This window comes from Rattus rattus, chromosome 14, assembly GCF_011064425.1.
Source record: "Rattus rattus isolate New Zealand chromosome 14, Rrattus_CSIRO_v1, whole genome shotgun sequence".
Lineage (NCBI taxonomy): Eukaryota > Metazoa > Chordata > Mammalia > Rodentia > Muridae > Rattus > Rattus rattus.
Genome location: NC_046167.1, coordinates 1,898,601 through 1,921,415, shown reverse-complemented (window position 1 = coordinate 1,921,415; position 22,815 = coordinate 1,898,601). Strand labels below are relative to the sequence as shown.

Genomic DNA, 22,815 nt, shown 5'->3' with positions numbered 1-22,815 from the left:
TAGGTGGTGCCATCTCCAACATGTACGCCATGCTCATTGCCCGCTATAAGATGTTTCCAGAAGTCAAGGAAAAGGGGATGGCGGCGGTGCCCAGGCTCATCGCATTCACGTCAGAGCATGTATGTGTTTATGTTCTTTCCAGCATAAGATCTCAGGGATGGGGCCAGTTCAATGAATAATGCCCGGAAATGCCCTTTCTCTCAATGTGCTATTTCCAGGAGACACATCTTGAGAGAATGAGGGGAACATTGAATTGAATTGAGCTGAGCTGAATTGAGTTCCTTATCTCTGAAGTGTAGGGAAACCTCAAAGATAAAGCAGAATTTATACCTCTTATTTTAACAAATTGTTTTTAATTATGTGTATATCTGTCTATGGGTGTGTGCACATGCATGCTGGTACTTATGGAGGCCAGCCGCCTCCCTGGAACTGGAGTTACAGGCACTTGTGAGCCACCTGACGCGGACAGAAACTGAACTTAGTTCTCTGCAAGAGTAGTACCTGGGGGGATTGGGGATTTAGCTCAGTGGTAGAGCGCTTGCCTAGGAAGCGCAAGGCCCTGGGTTCCGTCCCCAGCTCCGAAAAAAAAAAAAAAAAAAAAAAAAAAAAAAAGAGTAGTACCTGGCTCTCTAACCACTGAGCTGTCTCTCCAACTCCAAAGCGGAACATACTTCATTCCAGCTCCCGTGTGTCTGTAATACTGTGTGGTGAGGGATAGGAGCAAGAGAAAAGGCAGTGTGGGGGGCTGGGATTTAGCTCAGTGGTAGAGCGCTTACCTAGGAAGCGCAAGGCCCTGGTTCGGTCCCCAGCTAAAAAAAAAAAAGAACCAAAAAAAAAAAAAAAAAAAAAAAAGAAAAGGCAGTGTGATGTTCAATTCTTCCGAATCACTGATGCAGTGCTGTGTGTAATCCAAACTCTACAAGGCCCGAGGGATGCACTCTTTCTGGTTAAAGCTGGAGTCTTAGTGATTAGACAGATTCAACCCTTGTGGTGCCTTTAGCCATTGAACTCGAAGCTGCCTGGCTTGATTTAGTTCTGTATTAGTTATGTTTTAGCATGAAACGGTCTAGGGAAAGATTAATGTCCTCCTGGTTTCGGACAATTCAGTCCACTGTGGTAAGAAGGAAGGTGGAGAAGAACAGTCACATAATGACGAGCCAGGGAGCAGAGATTGATACGCTTCCTCCTCTCCGATTTTGCTCTGTCCCCAGCGCTAGTCCATGGCTCAGTGTTCCCCACTCTAGGGTGGTCTTACTCCCCTTAGTTGATCGTCTCTGGAAACACTCTCAGACATACTTAGAAACGCTCTACCTCATTCTAAACTTAGTCAAACTGTCAATAAAGATTAGGCATCACAAGTACCAAAAAGAAATAACGTAGGGGTCCTTTGTATCTATCTTTGAGTCAGATCGATGCTGTACACCAGCTCCTGCCTACCACTGGGGTATTAGCTCGACAGAGGCTAAGAAGTTTGGTCTTCCTTGTTGGATGGAACTTAATGCTCCTCCTGTGCCCCTCAAAGAGCACATACTACCCTTTCTGCTACCATGAAGGCATGAAAACAATGTTCCAGTTGGTTCACATACAAACAGCTCTCTATTTCTCTCTTACCTAGCAGTGCACAGCAACAAAAGAGCCACACTGCAGCAGACTATCCAACGTCATTAAGACTAAGTGCTGCCGACACAGGTCTCATGATTTGACCTATATCAGGAGACGACTTTCATTTAAGTGTTGGTTCTCTATGGGTAAAACAAGCATAATCTTTCCTGTCTCTATTTCCCCGATGTGAATTCGGATCCCTAAATAATTAAATAGTTCTGTATGCTCAGCTTCAAACTGCCCAATATTGCAGCTTCAAAATGGTTTTACATTAAACATCCTTTTCTTTGGCTCTCTAAAGTTGCCCCAGCAGCCAGCCAGCCACCCTATGCTCTCTGCCTTTAGGACAACCTTTCGAGCCTCACGGTCGATAACGATGGCTTAGCCTGTTTTAGAGAGCTCAGGCCACATGTGTGCTCTGAGACTACTTTTGCTATACTTTCCTTGTATTATAAACTCGAAGCTCGTTCCTTCATTTCTAAGAGAAAGAAAGGTAACGCGTCTGTTTAATTCTCAATTCACATAAGTAAAAATGATAATTCGATTATGAAATTTACCTGGAATACCAACTGGCTCTGGCTTAGACTTTCCATTTTGACACATGGGTTATTTTTTAATGTGTGGTACCTCTGATTATTCTTTGACAGTCCAAAAGTATGGGCGAACATACACAGAAGAACTGCAGCAGACCCATACAGGCCCTGTGCATGCTGCCTCCGTCCCTCGGAGTTCCTATGACCTTTGCTTATGCTGAATTAGACGCCCTTACTTTCTTGGTGCCTTCCATCCCCTCTAACTCTTATAGTCTTTCCATCTCATCTTCCACAGAGTCCCCTGAGCCTTGCAGGGAGGGATTTGATGGAGAAATTCTGTTTAGGGCTGAGTATACCAAGGTCTCTGACTCTTCACGTAATATCTGGCTGGGTCTCTGTGTTTGCTCCAATCTGCTGCAGGAGGAAACTTACGCACTGATGACTGGGCAAGGCACTGATCCACGAGTATGGCGGTATGGTATCAGGAGCCATTTTTACTGCTACATCTTTTTAGAACAATAATATTTGGTTTTACCCTAGGTCTCTGGGCTATCTAGTCTCAGATCCTTGATGATCCCAGCAGTAATGGGTATGAGTTCCATCTTGTGGAACATGTTTTAAGTCAAATCAAAGATTGGTTGGTTATTCCCACAAGCTCTATGTCACCATTGACCTAGCATAACTTACAGTCAGGACACCATTGTAGATCAAACTGTTTATGGATAAATTGGTTTTTACTTTTCTCTTTTGGTAACATCTTTCTGGCCAAAGATGCTGGAACATAGGGGTGAAGGTTCTATGTAAACACGGGCTCAACTTCTTCATGTTCAATGAGTTATGTGGGTGTTGTAAACTTAATGATTTTTACTTTCCACGATAAACATTCTGCTGTGAATGTTAAATTAGAAGTTGATATTAGATTGTTACTCCTTCCCTTTGCCTGGAATAAGCCACTTTATCTCCTAAGCCAGACTAGAGGGACATTTAGGGAAAAGTTCCCCAGCTTCTACTTGTACCACTCACGCAGACCATTTTAGATACAGACAAGTGAGTCCTGCTCTTGAACTTACAGGTAGAGAATTCACTTGATTTCCATCTCTAATTCCTTTAGATCTGATTTATCATTTCCTGTAGCTTCTCTTGGCTTGGGGCAAGGGAACAAATTCCCTATGTATTGTCATTTTGTCATTTTGTCCTTTTGTCCTTTTATTTGCACCTGCTCCTGAAATAACTCCAAAAAATCTGAAGAAAGAAAATTATCAAGTCTTTCCTAAGTCACCTTTTTCTCCAGTCTAAATATGGCCAGTCCTTACAGTGAGGTTTTTCAACAAGGAAGGAAAAGGAGCTGCTGTGCTGGTGCAGGAAAGGGAGGGGAGGGCAACTGGCTTCAATGTCTTTCTTGCTCTTTGAGATGTTTGCCCAGCCCTGTATTTACAGGACTCAGAGGAGGCCCCAGAAAACACTTGCCTGCTGCCAGGAGCACAGGAAAGCTCTCTCTCTCTCTCTCTCTCTCTCTCTCTCTCTCTCTCTCTCTCTGTGTCTGTGTGTGTGTGTAGTAACTTTGTAAAACAACAAGCTTGCTTAATAGAGGAAGAACCAAGCTCCAGAAGTGAGCAGTGCTTGGTTCTGGATCACACAGCCAATGTGGCAGAGCCTGATCTACAGCCCCTGTTTCTCAACTCTTTCTGCTACTGGGTTGGGAGACTGAATGCCATTCTACAGCTAGGAGCTCCAAATTTACTTGTAGTGTGTTGTCTTAAGTGATGTTCTCCTTGCCTGATTATTGTAAAGCTAATAATTTCCTAATGTACCAAACCGGGTCAAGTTACTGTTATTTTATTCTGGGTGCTGACTTTGTCATGTGGCAAGTTTAGTTAGAGCCATTGTCCTAGTTAGGGTTCCTACTTCTGTGATGAAACACAATGACCAAAAGCAAGTTGGGGAGGGAAGGGTTTATTTGGCTTACACTTCCACAGCACTGTTCATCACTGAAGAGAGTCAGAACAGGAACTCAAACAGGACAGGAACGTGGAAGCAAGAGACGATGCAGAGGCCATGGAGGGGTGCATTAATGGCTTGCTCCTTATGGCTTGCTCTGGCTGATTTCTTATAGAACCCAGAACTACCAGCCCAGGGTAACACCACCGATAATGGGCTGAGTCCTTCCCAATCAATCACTAACTAAGAAAGTGCTCAATCTTATGGAGTGTTTTCTCAATTGGGGCTCCCTCCTCCCTAGTGACTCCAGCTTGTGTCAATTGACATAAGCTATCCAGTGCAAGCATGGAGATGAAAATAATGTTTAGCAACGCCATAGCCCATCACATCCAACTGGAAATTTCACACATTGTGTGTGCAGGGGAGGGGGATGTCACCTCACGCACTCCTTCCTCTTTTGCAGAGACCAGTGAAGCTTCATCTAGAGAGCAGTATAGACTAGAACTTCATCTAGCTGATAAGTAGGACAAGCTATTACATTTTTTTTTCTGTGTTCAAATGAGCTGCTTTCTCGTAGAACTTGGATAAGACTAAATTAAACAAACAGTATTAGAAGTGAGTGAGTCACTGGGCTGCAGCAGAGGTAGTACTGAGGCAGGCCATGAGCAAAGGGCTCCAGGATGATTTCCCTGCAGTATACAGCATCACAAGATCACAGCACTGGTAGGGCCATACAGCTGTTCATTCCACAGTCATCCTCTGCTGAATCATCACCTCCCCCAAGGTTTCCATGAAAGAAGAGCTTAACAAAAAGTAATCTAAATGAGTTCTAGAGAAGTTCTTAAAAGCTGATATAGAGAAATCTAAAATCCAAGCTCTAATCTCACCTGTCACTCTGAACCCTCAAAACCCCACACTTTGGGAAGTGTTGCACATCTCTCTTTTGCATTCATGTGACACAAGCTCTTCTGGAAATAGCATCCATGAAACAGCACAATGTCATTGAGAAAGGCTCTTTCAGGCAAATCCCCAGGACAAAGTCACTTTGCAGATCAACTACTGCAGGTAGACTGTCTAGACTGTCTTCACACATCCCCTCAGCATCTTGTGAGAAGTAGGGAGACGATTGCTCTGCTTGATTTCTTAAAGAATGCAGGACTACCAGGCCAGGGTGGTGTCACATAATGTTCCCATGCATGTTAGAAAACAGTTTACAGTTTTTGGAATAGACATCCTGGAGGGAATAAATTTCCAAAGTAGTTCTCCTTAAGTAACTTCCACGAAAATACAAAAAGGTTTTTTTTACGTTCTACACAGCATGGAAAAGGACCCCTCTCATGAAATTCAATGGCATGTGTGAGGCACAAACTCAGCCTTACAGAAGAGAACATGAGCCAAAGTCAGGTCAACTTGAGCAGGCCTGATTTGCCTCTGTGTTGACCTCTGTCTCCTTCCATTCTCATGTTACTTTCTCTTCACTCTTACTCCCGGCAAAGAACTTAATAGCCTTGCCTAGGTGTGAATTACTATAACCACATACTACCTCTCCTAGAGGTATTTTTATAACCAGGACTAATAAGGGACTAAGGCAGTGTGGCATAATCCCTGAGCTATGAGATTTTTTATTTCATCTTTCTTACCCTTGCTCACCCTTCTTTGTCCTTCCCTCCCCTTACTCCTCTTCCCTCCTGCGTTGCTTACTTGAGGGAGATAGGAGCAATAACCCAATGTCTGAACTTAGGGAACATATGTTGTCATGGGAAGTGTCTAAAGGGAAGTCATCTGTCTTAAAGTCCATGAGGCTGCATCCCATGTCGGGTGAAAGGCCAGATGAGGAGTGCTTGGATAGGCATTGTCTTCAGGTTAATATAAAGTCCACAAGTTTTAAAATTAACTCAAAATGGGGATGAGGTCTGCTTGGTCTCCTCATGGGCATTAATTCAGGTGAGTTACCTCATTTCCTATTCCTCTGTAAAAGGAACAACTACCTACATGTTTGTCAAAAAGATGAAGGAAGCTAATAAATACATAGGAAGGGTAGAGCCCAACTACATGACCTTTAGTGGTACTCTAGAAATGATGGCCAGCATTGCTGCTATAACCAGATACCCACTTGGCATCCCTTGTGCAGAAAGAGCTGAACTCGCCCAGGTGAGATGGGTGTAGCAAAGAGAGAGGGGGAGAGAGAGAGAGAGAGAGAGAGAGAGAGAGAGAGAGAGAGAGAGGCGATGAGATGATAACTTGTTCTTTAAAAGAGACATACCGCCTCACCTCCAATAACGAAGGTGTTGTAATCTTCAATAACAGAGGTATGGGAAGTACTAAAGCCCTACGTGATGAAACAGTAAGCAAAGGCCATGAGTAAATAAATATAAATTCAGGAAGAATTAATTCACAATGCTGAAAGAGTATAAATTCTCTATTGTTATGGATGTCATCTTCAGACTTCTCTCTCTCTCTCTCTCTCTCTCTCTCTCTCTCTCACACACACACACACACACACACACACACACACATATATATATATATTTGCCATTGATCTTAATTGAAGTTTTCAAAATTTCACTTGAGGTAACTAGAGAGACCTGAGGTTGTCATCACACTGGGTAAGAGTATAAAAAGGACTATGATTTGTAAGAACCTACTGAGGGCTACTAGATGGTACATCATCTATGATATCTATGCTAGTCCTGCCTAGAGGCAGATCTATTGCACCTCGGTGTTAGTAAACCAGTGTCAGGGACATATGCACATATGCAGGAGGATACTAGGATCTGCACATGAGGGAGAAAGTTGTGTCTTTCTGAGCCTGGGTAACCTCACTTAATATGTTTTCCAGTTCCATCCATTTTCTTGGAATTTCCATAATTTCATTATACCTTACTACAAATCTATTGCATATATTACCACATTTTCACTATCCCCCATCACATGACAGACATCTGGGATGACTCTGCTTCCTGGCTATTGTGTGAAGAGCTGTATTGAACATGGATGTGTCTTTGTAGTGTCCTTTGGATATCTGCCTAGGAGTGGTACAGCTGGGGCACGGGAAAACTCTGTTTTTAGCTTTGTGAGAAGTCTCTTCATTGATTGGCACAGTGGGGACACTACTTTACACAGGAACGAGCAGTGTACAATGGTTCCTCTTTCCCCAAATACCCTTGTGAGGAGTATGCCAGGTTTGTTGACATTTGCTTTCTTGATTGTCATCATTCTAACTGGGGCAAGTTAGAATTCCAAAGTAGTTTGACTCTGCATTTCTCTAATTTCTAGAGATGTTGTGAACATTTAAAAACCTACTTATTTGCTATCTGTCTTTCTCTCTTTGATAACTGTCTGTTTGGATTATTGGTCCATTTGTTACTTGTCAGTTGGGGGTTTGAAGTGTTTAATTCTTGTGGTTCATTATATATTCTAGATATTAACCTCTTGTCTGAGGTAGACCCGACAAGGGTTTTCTCCCATCTTATTAGCTGTCAGTTCATTCTACTGACAGTTTCTTCTGCTGTGCAGAAGCTTCTAATGTCATGAAATCCTGTTTGTCACTTTTGGGGTCTGTTGTCTGTGCTACTGTGGCGCAGAAACTGTTGCCTGTAACTTTGTCCTGAAGTATTTTCCTCTAACAGATTTCAACATTCCTATATGAAAAATACAGAAACGAAACTTTGCATCAAACTGAAGTTTTGCTTTAGTTTGAAATAAAAATCAAACAGGTTTAAAGTGTTACTAATGAATAGAAATATGACTTAGTTCTAAATGAGCTCTAACCTCTGTCAAGGTTTCATTCATAACCTTTTCTAAATCAAGAGAGAGGAGAGGGTTGTGCTCATTGATGAACAATAGAGTATTATACTAATCTTCATTATCGAGAAACAAATTTTACTACTTGAGGCTTTCAAATTTGTTCATAATTTTGTTTTTTAAAGCCACCCATAATAATGTATCCTTTCCAGCCACATATTGGGATAGCTATTCCTATATGAAGACCACCTGACATGGTGTTCTTAACAAGCATCCTCTAAGTTCTCCCTGTACAACTTTCCCCTCAGAATCCTCAGCATCTAGGAAGAAGCTTGTCTTTTAGATGCTATTTCCCTCTGGTTTATATACAAGTGGTTGCATTATGAGATGCAAAACATTAAAAGCGATTTCTTATGTTGTCTCATACACAGAAAGGCATCCCATTCAACTGATCTCTGCTTTCTTTCTTATTAAATGTCTTTGTGACCCTCAATTTCCTTCCTCCCCGTGGATGCCTTACTATTTGTGGGTACCACTTAGCTATATGCCTCTGTCCCTTTTCCTGAAAATACAAATACTGCCTGGTGCCTAATTTTCTTTTCTCATGCCTTATGTTGCCTTTGTTCCCATCTTTAAACTCTTTTGAGGCATGTAAGTTTCCTTAAATCTGTGGCATTTTTACAGCAATCAATTATCCTTTTGTAATTACTCCTCAATTACAGATCCCTGTTCTTTCTCATTAAAGACCAGACAAGAATGTGCCACTCATGGGCAGGTGCAGCAGATCTCTTACTTAGCTGCAATTTGTCAATCTGCAGATCAAGGCTTCAGAGCACATTTACTGAGGGGCACAGTTTGAGGTATTTGTGCTTTTTTTTTTCCAGCAAAGACAGCTGGTCTTTGCTCTGAGACAGAGCTCTCTGCTCTGAGCCCTCCTGGCAATAAAGGACTGAACACTGCTTTCCTCTGAACTTCTACTCTGGGTTTCCCAGTGTCTGCCAAATACAAAGAACAGCGGTTTATGGTTGAAGGGGTAGAGAGGGGACAGTCATCATCTTTTAAATCCCTGGCCTGACTGAGCTCTTTATCCTACCTCCCAGGTAGCTTAGTGACAGATATCTACTTATTCATTTTGAGGTTGTAAGAATAAGCTAATGGCCCTTTCTGGTTACTTCTAGCTACACTGAGGTTTTTAGAACTTAGCCCTTTGGTGTGCCCCCTTTATTGGTTGATGTTATTTGTTGCTGTTAAAAACATAAAAAGCTCTTCTGCTTTATTAGATGGTTTCCCTAAAAATATACATGTTAAGAGTTCGTGTACTGCATACTTAAAATTTCAGATGAATGGAAACTGGGCATTTGGGAAGAAGATGCCTCTTTAGAAGCAGAATTTAAAATTCTACTCAGCAGCCCTTTGGAGATGTAAATTGAGCTCTCCTTTTGGACGGCTTAATGATCTGTAGTTAATAGTAAGAGGCTGATGGGCAGATGCAGTACAGCTGGGCTTAGGTTAGTCTTTCTCAGCTCTCCAAATGTCACAGCGATTACAGCCTTCAAGACCCAGAATTCAGACAGGAAGTAAAAGCACAAAGAGTGGCCAGCGGGCTGTCAGTATGTCCCACCTCCTAGGACTCCAGAGGAAGAATGCGGGACTTAGGGTCTACTTCCCTTTCTATTTGATGCATACAATGTCACCAAATATGTGAAAAACTAAGTAAAGTTTCTTGAAACTATACAGGGGAGAATAAGAGGAGAAAGAGATCTTAAGAGAAAGAGGGGTGTGTGTGTGTGTGTGTGTGTGTGTGTGTGTGTGTGTGTCTGTATGTATGTATGTATGTATGTATGTATGTATGTATGTATGTGGGGGTAGTAGAATACATGTGATGTGAAAGCAGAAGAAGATCACTGGAGGTGGAAGGGAAACAGCCAGAGGGGAACGGAAGACAGGGGAGAGGACTACAAGAGACAAATCAAGGAAAATGAAATACCCATGAGAATGTCACAGTCAGGTTCATTAGTTTATATGCTGATAAAAAAAATCAGAAGAAAACCAGGAAGGAAGGAAGGAAGGAAGGAAGGAAGGAAGGAAGGAAGGAAGGAAGGAAGGAAGGAAGGAAGGAAGGCAGGCAGGCAGGCAGGCAGACAACCTTTGAAGAGCAAATTGTAAGTTTGAGAATCTTGCAGTGCATTGTTACTGGAGGCAGTTGCTGAATGCTTGTGAAAAGTTGGTTTAGGGCTGGGGGATTAGCTCTGTGGGCAAAACATACTGAGTTTTGAACCCCAGTACTCACATAAAAAGCAGTTGCTCACAGTGTTGGTAATCTCGGTATGTCCCTCCTGAGAGATGGAAATGCAAACATGGGAGAATTATCCCAGGGTTAGCATGGCTTACAGGTGGAAGGTGACTATTGATACCCATGGTTGTCCTCTGACCTCCACAGGCAGAGAGAGAGAGAGAGAGAGAGAGAGAGAGAGGAAGGAAGGAAGAAAGGAAAGAAAGAAAAAAGAAAGAAAGAAAGAAAGAAAAAAAGAAAGGAAGGAAGGAAGGAAGGAAGGAAGGAAGAAAGAAAGGAAGGAAGGAAGGAAGAAAGGAAGAAAGGAAGAAATTGGTTCAGAATTACTTTGTGCTGGGACCTTACATCCAGTTATAATTCTCAATATGTTTTTATATTTCCTCAAGAAACTCATTTGAATTCAACAAAAATAACAATAACTAAAACAACCCCATTTAAAAATAACCCAAGTATTTGAATAGACATTTCACAGAAGAAAATCTACAGAGGGCCAAGAAGCACATGAAGAGAGTCTAGGTCACTCATTAGAGAGCGCACATCAAAAGCACAAAGTATTACCATCACATCTACTAGAAGACTGTCCTCAAGAGCCAGAAAAGCACAAGCCAACTTCAGGAGGCAGAGGCAATAGAATCTGAAACTAGAGAATCAAGGATTGCCTGGGCAACACAGAAAGAAGATCCTGTCTCCAAAGCAAGCAGAAGTAATAAACGTTGGCGAGGATGTGGAGAAAGGGCCACCTTTGTGTGCTATTGGTAGATGTGTTAAAAAGCACAGTAGCTGTAGAGTGTAGTAAGGCAGTTACTCAGAAGTTAAAATTATATTAACCATGTGGTCCAGTAATCCTGCCTCTAGGCATGTACCTTTAGCAATTGAAAAGAGCATCTTAAAGAAGTATCTGTACACTTGTGCTTCTAGCAGAACTATAACCACAGTAGACAAAGGTAGAAGCAGCCTGACTGCCCATGCTAGGGAGAGGACATAAACAAAAGTATAGTGAATGCTATGCCTAAAATAGTCTAATTTTCAGGGGTGAGGAAAGAGACAATAAGGAGTTACTGTTTAGTGAAGAATTTTGGCTTTACACAATAAAACAGCTCTTTGAAATAGATGGTGGCAATTGTTTATAAAGTATGAATATAGTTAAGAACACAGAAGTGGTTATTTCTCAGAGGTGGTCCTCATGCTACTTAAGTTACACAGTTAAGTGTTACACCACAACCAGTCTGGCAATATAGATCTGTGGGCACAATAGTGACATGAATGTTACAGAGGCAAACGGCTTGTTTCCAGTTGGATTTAAAGCATGCTCTACAGTAGGAAACGCATGCCTGGCAACTGACCAAGAAGCCATGGCTGGGGAGCTCATTGGCCCCAGAGGTAAACCTACTACTAGTTATTATTTTCCTAAGCTGACACAGCATCATACCCCTACCCACAAATCCCTATCTCTATACCCACAGAGTACTGAAACTCTCAGACCCCATCAGAAAACTTGCTTTGTTCAGGAAATAGTGGTTAACACAAAAACTCAGAACTAGTCAAAGTACCCTGTGGAGTGTTTGTCCACAAATGGTGCGTTTATATCACATCCTTTGCACAAGGCTTGGGGCCTAACATGGAAAGGGTTGGGACTGGAAAGAACATAAGAGCCACAGGTCAGAGAGGACCAGATGGAAATAGGGTCTTCTGTACATGACAACTGCACGCATACACTCCCAGAAGCTGTAGTTGCTGTACAGGACCCTCACGTGATAAAGCCAATCTACATTCTGTAACAGACTGTGGAAGGACTCAGACTCCTTTCCTAGGTGAGGACCTATTGAGAATGATGGCTGCTATGGAAGCAAGGGTGACTGTTACTTAATGGAATGGTCCTCTGGCAGGTTGACCATGCTCCAGTGAAAGGCTCCACTCCTATGAGCATGTGGGTAACACAAACTGAACTCAGTGGGTTATTCAGAAGGAGAAGGAAAGAAAGGAGGAAGAAGAGGAGGAGGAAGAGGAAGAAGAAATGAAGTCAGGGAGAGGGTAGAGGGAAACATAAAAAGATATTGTATGCATATGAAATTTTTAAAGAACTAATAAAATTAGTATATTTATTTTAAAACATATAATAAATAGATAGCCGAGGAGTTAAGAGCATTAATTACTCTTTTGGAGGATTTCGATTCACAGCACCCACATCGGGGCTCACTAGTGTCTGTAACTCCAGTCATTGGGGATCCAATGCCCTCTTCTGGTCTTTGTGTGCACCGTCATGGTACACAGACATACATGCAGGCAAAACACCCATATACCTAAAAATAAATTAATTAAAATTCAAAACCACACGTATAATAACTAAAACAAACATAAGCCCAGCATGAGTGAGCAGGTTATCCTCTGAGAAGCCCAGACATCGGAGGAGCAAAAGGAAAACAGGAGAAAATCCAGGCGGTTGGATTCTTGTCTTCATAAAGAACTAACCATAATATCCTTTGTATTCTTCACAGAGTCACTTTTCTCTCAAGAAGGGAGCTGCAGCCTTGGGGATCGGAACAGACAGCGTGATTCTGATTAAATGTGATGAGAGGTGAGCGCTGACCCCCACTCCCCCAGGTATCTCTTTGTCTACAAAGAGGCAGTAACTCCTGGGCAGCAAAGTTGCTTCTGAGATGAAGCCACACAGTTTCCTGGGGGCACAGACTCCAGGCAGTTCCAAATGCTCTTCCTTGAAACCATAGTGCCTTTCACAATTCCTGGAGGAACTGGAATCTTTCCTAAATCAATCAAAAATGCCTTCACTGGCCGGTGTAGAGGGACATTTTTCACTTGGGCACATTAGCAGCAGGCGTCTGAAGCAGTGATCAGTGCAGAGGAAGCACTTAGCTTACGTAATCTTCCTGAAGTAAATGATGCCCCATCAACTCAAAGGCTTTGGGCAGCAACCAAGGGTTCTCTTGGGGAAAGTCTGTCTTAATTGTCACCCAAGATCCAGAGCTTTCTAGGAAATAGGTATGATTCTATTTGGGGGTTGGAGTAGCAGTCAAAAGCATCTTGAGACTAACCATGTAAAGTACAGCTAACTGACAAATACGGATCTTAAGAAAAATCAGATTCAGACCATTCACTGAATTAAAAGGAAGTGGGTCAATGAGGCATTTCTTGGTTCAAAGGTGTTTATCAGATAGTTGTGCTCTGTCTGCCACCGTATCCCTGCCTCCAGAAGTGGGAAGATGCCATAGATCAGGAGACAGTTTATGGCTGGGTGTCTAGTGTAGGCTATACTGAAGCTTAAGGAAGCTACAACTGTCCTCTGATTGACATTCATGGGTGTCGGTGCCCGTGCTGTCAAGGTACCGAGAAGCAGGTGTAAGCCTGCAAGGTTTAAGAAAAAACACATACTCGGGTCATTCGTGTTATGAAAATGCCAAAGCTTTACTGAAGTTCACAGAATATATACCCCAAGTTCACCAGTGGAGAATTCCAGGAAGCACAGTGGAAAAACAGGCTTACCTTCTCCCACGAGGAAAGAAAAAACAGGAACAAAAAACAGGAATCTACTTAATACTGTTATTGCCAGGTGAACACCCAGGCCAAACAGAAAGGTCAGGATGTTCCTTTGTTAGGAACAAAAGCCTTCCACTTGCATCAGCAAGGCTCAGCAGGGATCAAACATTGAGGGGCCCAGGAGGGTCCAACACATGGGAACTAGCTTTGGTGATCTATTTAAAGCAGAACTCAGTCCTTAGTTGAAACCATAAAGAAGGGCTACCACACATATTCTATTTAAGCTTTTGTTTGATTGGACTGTGTTCTCCTGAGCTGAAAAAAAAAATCAAAAACTATTCTAAGTTTATATATACTCAAATAAAAGTAAAGTAAGATAGGGTGATATCCAGTTCATCACTTGTATATTAACGGAAATTGCCATAACAGAAAATTATTTTTACGTGTAAAAAATGAGTCAAAAGAGTGACGTGAAAGTCAGTCCTTTACTCACAAACTGGAATTCAAGAGTTTTCTTTTCTTGTTAGTAAAAAATTTAATATTCTCAGTGATAGGACTACTGAATGTTGATTAATATGTCATTGGGTCTATTCTTTTTCTCACTTGAAAGTAATAGTCACAGATTTTTAATTTAGTGGAATCCAAATTAGTGGCATGTTCATGTGTCTAAAGGACAGGAGAGTACATTAATATTTAGGGGAAAATATGTGTGGAAAGAATTGAGTATTCAAAGTTAGAATAAGCTGTTGGAAAAAAAAAGATGTTTCTTAAAGATTTAGTTTTAAAAAGGAAAAGAAATGTGTGTTTTATGGATAATAACTTAGAAGGGTACAGAATTCACTCGTCATCAAAATGGGCCCTGTAAGTGACTTGTTTGGCTTCAGTGCGGTGTCAGGCATGATGACTGTGGTTACAGATGGTACAAATACCACAGCCCAAGCAGCAATCAATGAGACATGAAGTACTACAGGGGACTGTGTGACAGGGAGTCACACAGTGGTCCATATGCACCTAGTTGGACCTCTAGAGGAACGGTGGTGGGAGTTAGATGGATAAAGAGGAAAGGAAAGAACGTTCCAGGCAGGGACCAGGGCACATCTCAAGCATGAGTCATATAACAACTCATGGTAGAAGGATGTGGTCACAATGTCCTTGTCAGGAAGGAGCTTGTGAGCCACGTTGAGCTGACTTTCTGTTGAAATTACAGACTGTCACTGAGGTGTCCTGAGCAGGGAGGAAACACTGTAGCTCTGTTTGTAGGATCAGCTTAAATGTGCATGGCGCGTGGGCTAGAGGACAGAAGTTGGTGGCTGTGGTAGCAATGTGAACAGGCGGCGGCAAACAGTGGACGGACTGCGTGGACAGGGAACACAGGAGTGGCATCCAGGCTGAGAGGGTGGGTCAGGGATGAATGTCAGACTCTGGCTTCTCAGCTCAGATGGCCCGGTGCTGTTCTTTAAGATAAGGCACTCTGCTAAGGGGAGGAGTTGTGGAGACTTAGAGATAGTGAGTTTATACATGGGAGTGTAACAAGTAGTGGTTGCACAGGCGAGCTCAGGAGACGGAGGAAGCCAGGAAGCAATGGGCCTAGGAAGGAACCCAGGAAAGAAGAATCAGAGTGGTCAGAGGACAGAAAGGGGAGAGTCAAGGGCCATGAGAGTTCCTAGAGGCAGAAGCTGGTCAACAGTGTTAACTCTGCCTCCAGCGAAGTGTGACATAGTTAGCACCATAATCAAAAGGAGGGAGCTGCTTAGGCTGTGAGCTGGTTCAGTAGAGGCGTGGGGGCTGAAGGCAGTTTATGGGACTGGTAGTGAGTGGTAGGTGTGGAAAAGAACAACTAAACTTCCAAGTCCTAGAGGGTGAGTCCAGAAAGGCCGATGCCAGGAGGAGTGTTAGTCCGCGGCCATCTTTGGTTGTATGTGCCTGTTAATGTTGATAGGTCGGAAACAGGTGGGTACTGTTAAACCCAAGATGATTTGAGCATGATTCTTTTCTTCAATTTTTGGCTAATAACTATGTGAAAATTTTGAACATTTTTTTAATGCAAAGTAATAGGCACTATAGAAACTATAACTGTTAATGACTATCTTTTTTCTCAAACTTGCTATAATCTGATTTGCAAACAATATAATGATTAAAATGAAGTACCAAATAGGAGAGTTCAGAAATAGGGTACTGTAGGAGCAAATGGAGTACCACAGTATCAACAATAATTGTTTTTATTATAAAATTACCTTTAAAGTGGTGTGTGTGTATGTGCATGTTGAAGCCAGAGTTTTCCTTAGGTACCGTTTGCCTGGTTTTGAGACAGATCTCTCATTGGCCAGGAACTCACTGGCTAGTCTAGGCTGGCTGAGGACCCCCTCCCCCACAGCCACTGCTGCCACCAGCATGGTGACCACTACGCAGCCCTGTGGTTAAATAGTTCTTCATTCTCCACCAGTCTGGAGCCTTTCCTCTGCTGTTGTTTGCCCCTTACCCTATTTCCGAAGGGCTAGATAATTTATTTGGATTGTCTGATCTTTTTCTCGTGATTGAATTCAAGTGAGGTGTCTGCAACAGGACTTCCAGGAAAGCAAGCTGAGCAACCATTTCTGATTCTTATCTGAATTGTTTTGGGGATTTTCGAAATGGTCATTTTCTAACTCCATCCGTTCTTCATTTGTCAATCCCTGCCTTCTATGGGAGGAGGCTCATTCTGTTTTCCTGCGTCTTCTCTTTCTCTCTCTTGCTCTATCACCCACGTGGACTCATGGCTACTTTCAGAAACTAATTCTCTCACCGTCTCCCACTCCCTCTCTTCTATTTCTCCATCTCTTTTTCTTTTCCCGTCAGACTTTCCTTTCCATTATCTCAATTGCTAGTAATTTGCTGTACCGGTGCAGGAGATAAATCTGGCAGAGACATGTGGTTCCTGGTTGGCACTGTGGTAGAAGGGGTCACTGGCTGCACCCAGCTCAGGCAACAAGAATTCTATTAAGCGACTCTGACTGATGTTGTTGGAACACAAATTAACTACTAGTATTTTGTGCACATTTTTGCTGTTTTAAAAAACGCTCTTCCAGCTTTTGAAATCACAGCTCCCTGTGCTTTTGAAAGTACCACACTTTGTCATACAATTTACTAAAACAACTGGAAGTGTAAACAATCCGGGGTCATTAAACTCTTTTGTTAAATTAACGAAATTGTAGCCAAGGCTACAGCTGAGAACGCTAATGACCTCCTTCAGAAACCCGGGGAGCACACGTGCACAGTAAAAGGACAGACCAGCAAAGACACTGAACCAGTTATTATAGAGCAGAGCTGCAAAGCCCAAGCATCCAATTCCCTCTGAGTTTCTATGCAGAGAATTCAGGGGCATTTGTGATGTATTACATGAGGAAGTTACAAAATAGTAACAGCCAAGATTCGTTGTTCTTTACAAGTGGGCACAGTCCAGCTGCCGTATGTAACTGATCTAATTAATGCATCTAATTAGAACACAAAGTGGTATATTGCCTCACATGGACCCTTACTGACAGTTTTATTATGGTATGTGGCCACACAGGCAACCATATAAAACATCATGGCAAGATAATTTTTCATTTAGCTTATAACAAAGCCACAGATGCCAGGGTCACATGATTGGTAAGTAAGAAATCAGGACTCAGACTCAGAGAGCTACTAACTTTTCACCAGTTAAGAAAGCTACTTCCTCTCTCTCCCTTCATTAATAGAGTCACATGCGTAGCACCGTCTTAACTGCGTTACACATACATTTTAGTGGCATCCAACGTTCATACTGTAAAGCCATCATAATGAAAACTGAAAACATGCCCATCACACAACAACTGCCAGCCACCCTCTTCCCCATGCCTGCCAACCACTGTTTACATTTATTATATATTCTTTATATATGGATTGGGTAGACAGTTCTATTACTCTTGGTCCCTACTTGTTAAAGTATGATAACCCTGTGACTTTTTATGAGAAGTCTTAACATAATGTCCTCAAGGTTAGTTCACATTTATATCTTGGTACCTCTTCCTTTTCAGGGGTAAATAATATCCCATCGTATACATGTATACTGCATTTGTTGACTTGTTTTCACTCTGGGGTATATAAATCCATTAGCTCCTTGGTTAAATGCGTCTCTAAGTATTTTATTATTTTCTTTTTTAAAAGATTTATTTATTTGCTATGTATACATGCTTACCTTTGCATCAGAAGAGGGCACCAGATCCCATTACAGATGGTTGTGAGCCACCATGTGATTGCTGGGATTTGAACTCAATACCTCTGGAAGAGGAGTGAGTGCTCTTAACCTCTGGACTATTTCTCCAGCCCCAATATTTTACTATTTTCAATCGAATTGTTTTCTTATTTTCTCGTTTAGATAGATCATTGCTGGCATAGATGATTCCAGTGATATTTTTTCCCCTTGTGGATTTTGGTGTCTAGCAACCTCACCGAATTCAATTATTATTTCTAAACGACTTTTCAGTGGAGTCTTTAGAGTTTTCCCTCCATACGACCTTTACTTTCTGTTAGTCTTGGCTGTGTTTTACTTCTGTTCCTTGCCTTGTCTCTGGCTGGGATGTACAGTGCTGTGTTTACTAGGAGAGACAAGACTCGCCTTCTTATCCTTGCCTTGTCTCTGATCTTTAAGCTTCCAGTTTTCCAGCACTGAGTACAATGTGCTAACTCTGGACTTTTCATATTTACCTACACGTTTTGCTATACCTAATTCATTAGGAGTTCTTATCACAAAGGGATGTTGACTCCAGACAAATGCTGTTCCTGCAACTGTGGAAATGGTCATGTGTTAGTGGTTTTTTTTTTTTTTCCCAAAAAATTGATACAGTTTTTTCCTTAACCAAGCTAGCTCCCAAATAATGGAGACTGGAGTATTATTTTTATTTACATCTTTAAGGCACAACAACCAAGCAATATCAATCCACCTTAAACCTCTAAACTAATCTGGCTACCTCTCAGCCAAAATCCCTGATATACTTGCAATTTATGGCTTTCTCTACTCTAGCTGTTTTGCCATGGTCTCTCTTGAACTCTCTTCCCATGACTTGAATACCCACTTTCTCCCTCCCATCTTTCCTCTCTTCTTCCTTCTTTCTTCCCCTGGCTTGGAAGAAGTCTATCCAATTCTCTCCTCTGCTCAGTGATTGGCTGATCAGCTCATTATTGACCAATCAGGAAATAATAGGTAGCAATATTTACACGACATTAAGACAGGAGATTCTAAGAATAAGGACTGTATCCAGAAATGGGGGCACAGAAATCAGCAGATGAATAATACAAGGACAATTTTTACACAGTGCACAATAACACACCTACTGTCATGCTTTTGTCTTTCATTCTGTTGAGATATGGTGGGTTGTGCCTTTTGACTTGTGTATGTTGACACACCCTGTATCATCACAAGGATATATCATGTTTAGCTGTGTTATCAGATCCTATTGAAATATTACTGTGTTGAACTTGCTTGTGTTCCCTTAAGGATTTTTTCATCTGTTACTATCCTGCAGGTTCCTTCTTTGTAATATCTTTTCTTTATTTTCACATCGAGGTAACTCTGACCTTACAGAAAGAATTTGGAATATTAATTCCTCCCTTATACAGAAGACTGTAGACCTCAATAGTTATGATTATTCAAATGTCTGATGAAATTCACTAGTAAAGCCAGTAAGGGTTTGTGTGGGGGGTGATGGTAAATTTTTATTGTTGATTCAATCTCTTGGACTATACTTGGACTCTCATTACCTAAAGAAGAATGTTCACAAAAAATTTGTTTAAAGAGTGTTATTGTATTGTTCTTAAATTTAATGGACAAGTATATAGGGTATTACATTTTGGTATAATGACACTTACTTTGAGGTAGATGATTTTAATTGTGTCACAGAAATGTCCTAGTTTTCTTAAATTACCAGGAATTTTTTCTTTTTCTCTTCTCCCCTCTCTGCCTCCTTCCTCCTCCTCCCCTTCTTCCTCTTCTAGAATAGATGCTGTTGACTGTAAAATGCCTTTCACAGCTAGGTGTGCTGGCTCATGCCGGTAATACCAACTCTTGGGAAACTGAGGCAGGTGTAGGCCAACATAGTGAATCTCTTTCTCGAGAGGAAAAAAATGCTTTTTGCACACTAGTTAGGGCACCACTGCGGTTTCCCCGTTTTGATCTATTACAGAGATAACGTACACTAAGATGCTAACAGTTCCCATCTCCACATACCTGTACCAAATCCTATGTGGTTCTGGTGGATTTCTGATGTCCTTGTTCATTTTCAAAGATGTCCTGATTCCTTGGAGACTTTGTAATATTATTTGTGAAACGTTTCCATATTTAACAGAAACAGCAAGTTTCAGAAAATGAATTCCATCCTTTTCTCTATGAATTTTAGCCCATTATTACCCATGGTAGACTTGTTAAGATTCCCACCCAAATCCAAGTCTGGTACTGGGGTGACTGCTTGGAGCAACTTTCTTCCCAATTGTTTCTACCTTTGGATTTGGGGAGTTTGGCAGTGTTTGTTTGAATGTTTGGTTTGGGTTTTTGTAATTAGGTTGTTCTTTGCTTTAAATATTTTGTATGCCCCCTCCACCCCCAGCATGTGCCCTGTGTGTTGGGAAAAGGATGCTAGGATGCTGGGTGCCCTCCTTTGATATCTACTAAGTCCTTTGAGACAGGGTCTCTCACCCAACCTGGAGTTCACCTTTTTGCCCCCTTGTTTATCTGGTTTTTGGCTAGGCAGGCAGACCAGTAACCCCCTGTCTCCACCCCTTCTTCCTACCCACCACAACAAGGGTTACAGGCATAGAAAGTGATTGCCTGGTTTTTACTTGGGCAGGAGGGATCTGAACTCAGGTCTTCTTACCCACAGGGTATCTCCCCACCCCTCACAGTTTCTCTATGTCCTCGAGTCAACTCTTAACATTCGTATTTGCCTAAGGAAGAATCGAGTATTTCCTCGAGATTAACCTATATTGACACAGAGCACATTTTATGCATTCAGAATTGCTCATAGCCTCCTTTCTCGGCCGAGATACCGCTACTTCTCTTGTTACTCTTGTGTGTGTGAACAGTCTTCCACTTTCTGTTGAAGTGACCCAGCTTCTGATGTCAAGAGCTTGCTCTCCTCTGATGTCCGCCTCACCCTGACAACAGCACCTTTCCTTCCTCCGCATCAGCTCAGGCTGTCTCCTTACCCTCCTCTGTTACCTAGATGGTTTTCTATTTCCTGTTTGATCTCAAAACATTTGGGCAAAACATTTTCTTCTAAGGGTGATTTGTAAGGTGCTTCATATTTTTAATACAGAATAATCTCCCACCATTATTTTTCTCTATTTTTTCATCTTTTTATTCATTTTGTTTTTTGTTTGGTTTAGGATTTTTTGAGACAGGATTTCTCTATGTATCCCTGACTGTGCTGTCTGTAGACCAGGCTGGCCTTGAACTCAGAGATCTGCCTGCCTCTTCCCTCCCCAGTGTTGGAATTAAAGGTGTATACCACCACTGCCTGACTTATATTCTTTTTTTATAAAATTGTTTTTATGCAATATATTTTGACCATATTCTTTTCCCTCCTCCAACTCCTTTTGGATCCATCCTACCCACCAAACTTCATCTTCTCTCTATCTCTCCAAAACAAACAAAAATTAAATCAAACAAACTAATAAACAACAACAACAAAAAAATCCTAGGATACTAAAACAAAATAAAACAAAAGGCCCCCACAAAACCATAACAGAGTTCATTTTGTGTTGGTGAACTACTCCTGGGCACAGGCCTTCTCTGGAGAGTGGTTGGTATATCCAGTGATAATCAAAGAAACCGATTTCCCCTTTCCCTGAAGACTTCAATTACCGAAAGCTTCTTGGTTAGAGTTGGGCCCCATGTCCATGTTTCCTTCTCAGGGTTGGGACATGTTTTCCAGTCTAAGTCCATGTGGGTTTTGTGCATGCTGTTGCAGTATCTATGAGTCAATGTGAACATCAGCCCAATTGTGCCCGTAAGATGCTATCTCTTTAGAGTACACTCTCACCTTCCCCCCTTCCCCTACCAAACAGATCCCTGACCCCAGAGGGTTTGATGAAGACATCCCATTTAGGACTGAGTGCTTCAGACTTCTCACTCTCTGCACATTGTCCATTTGTGGGTCTCTGTGCTAATTCCCGTCTACTGTAAGAAGTCTCTCTGATAAGGTCTGAGCAGAGCTCTGCTCTATGGGTAGCTCAGTATATCATTAGAAATAATATTGCTATGTTCCTTTGGCAGAATAATAGTACTAGGTCTTCTCCCAGGGTCACAGCCTAGCTATTTTTAGGTTCTTGGCCACCTAGCAGTGTCAGGTATGAGTTCCATCTCATCAAATGGGCCTCCCAACATTAATGAGAGCAGGTGGCTGAGACAGCGTCTCACTATGTAGCTCAGGCTGTCTCGGACCTCACTATGAAGGCTGGCTTCAAACTCTCAGAAATCCTCCTGTTTCTGCCTCCTAAATATTGGGATTAGAAGACTTTGCAACTACCGCCACAACCACCCAGCTACATTATTAGTTTTTGATGTTCTACAAAAGCCATTGGTTTGGTTTTTTGTTGCTGTTGGGTTTTTTGTTTGTTTTTTGTTTTTTTTTTTTTACCTCATGTGTTATTTAGAATATCCAAGCATGATTTAGTACATGATGTTGCGTGTTAGGCAGAGTTTTGTATTTTGTTATTTTGTAGTTTATGGTTTCCCACCCCATTTAGTCCTCATAGAAAACTTAGGACAAGCACTACTGTTTTATAAATGAATAAAAGGAAAAACTTATTGCTTCTAATATAGCTAAGTTAGACTTGAATCTGGGATAGGATCCAGTTCTACCACCGTCAGCTATCACTTATCTACAAAGTAAGCAGTGATAATTCTGCATTGTTGGCCGGGAACATGGGAGAAAGCATCGCACGGTGAACACCTCTAAACCTGCTATTCATTATCTCTGCCAGAGGCACTGCAACATTGGTTAACAATTTCCATGAGTCCTCTCTTCGCACATGAATGCTCTGGACAAAACCAGGCCCATTTCCTAATAATTAATGAAAAATCTGGTAGGAACGTTTCAGGTTCTGAAGGACTGTAAGAAGGTCAATCAGTATTCAGCACCTTCTGTATGACCATCTGGAAGCCTGCATAGAGATATGCCCTCTCTCTATTAATGAGTTCATGTAGATACATCCTCTCCT

At 41.8% G+C, this 22,815-nt stretch overlaps 1 protein-coding gene across 1 annotated transcript in view; it reads left to right on the top strand.

The window, feature by feature from the left end:
* Positions 1-22,815, top strand: part of Gad2 (glutamate decarboxylase 2) — a 67,321-nt gene that overhangs the window by 14,161 nt on the left and 30,345 nt on the right. Inside the window, exons 7-8 of the mRNA XM_032885304.1 lie at positions 4-119; positions 12,606-12,685. Coding sequence (XP_032741195.1) covers positions 4-119; positions 12,606-12,685 — 196 coding nt within the window. The remainder of the gene's footprint in view (positions 1-3; positions 120-12,605; positions 12,686-22,815) is intronic.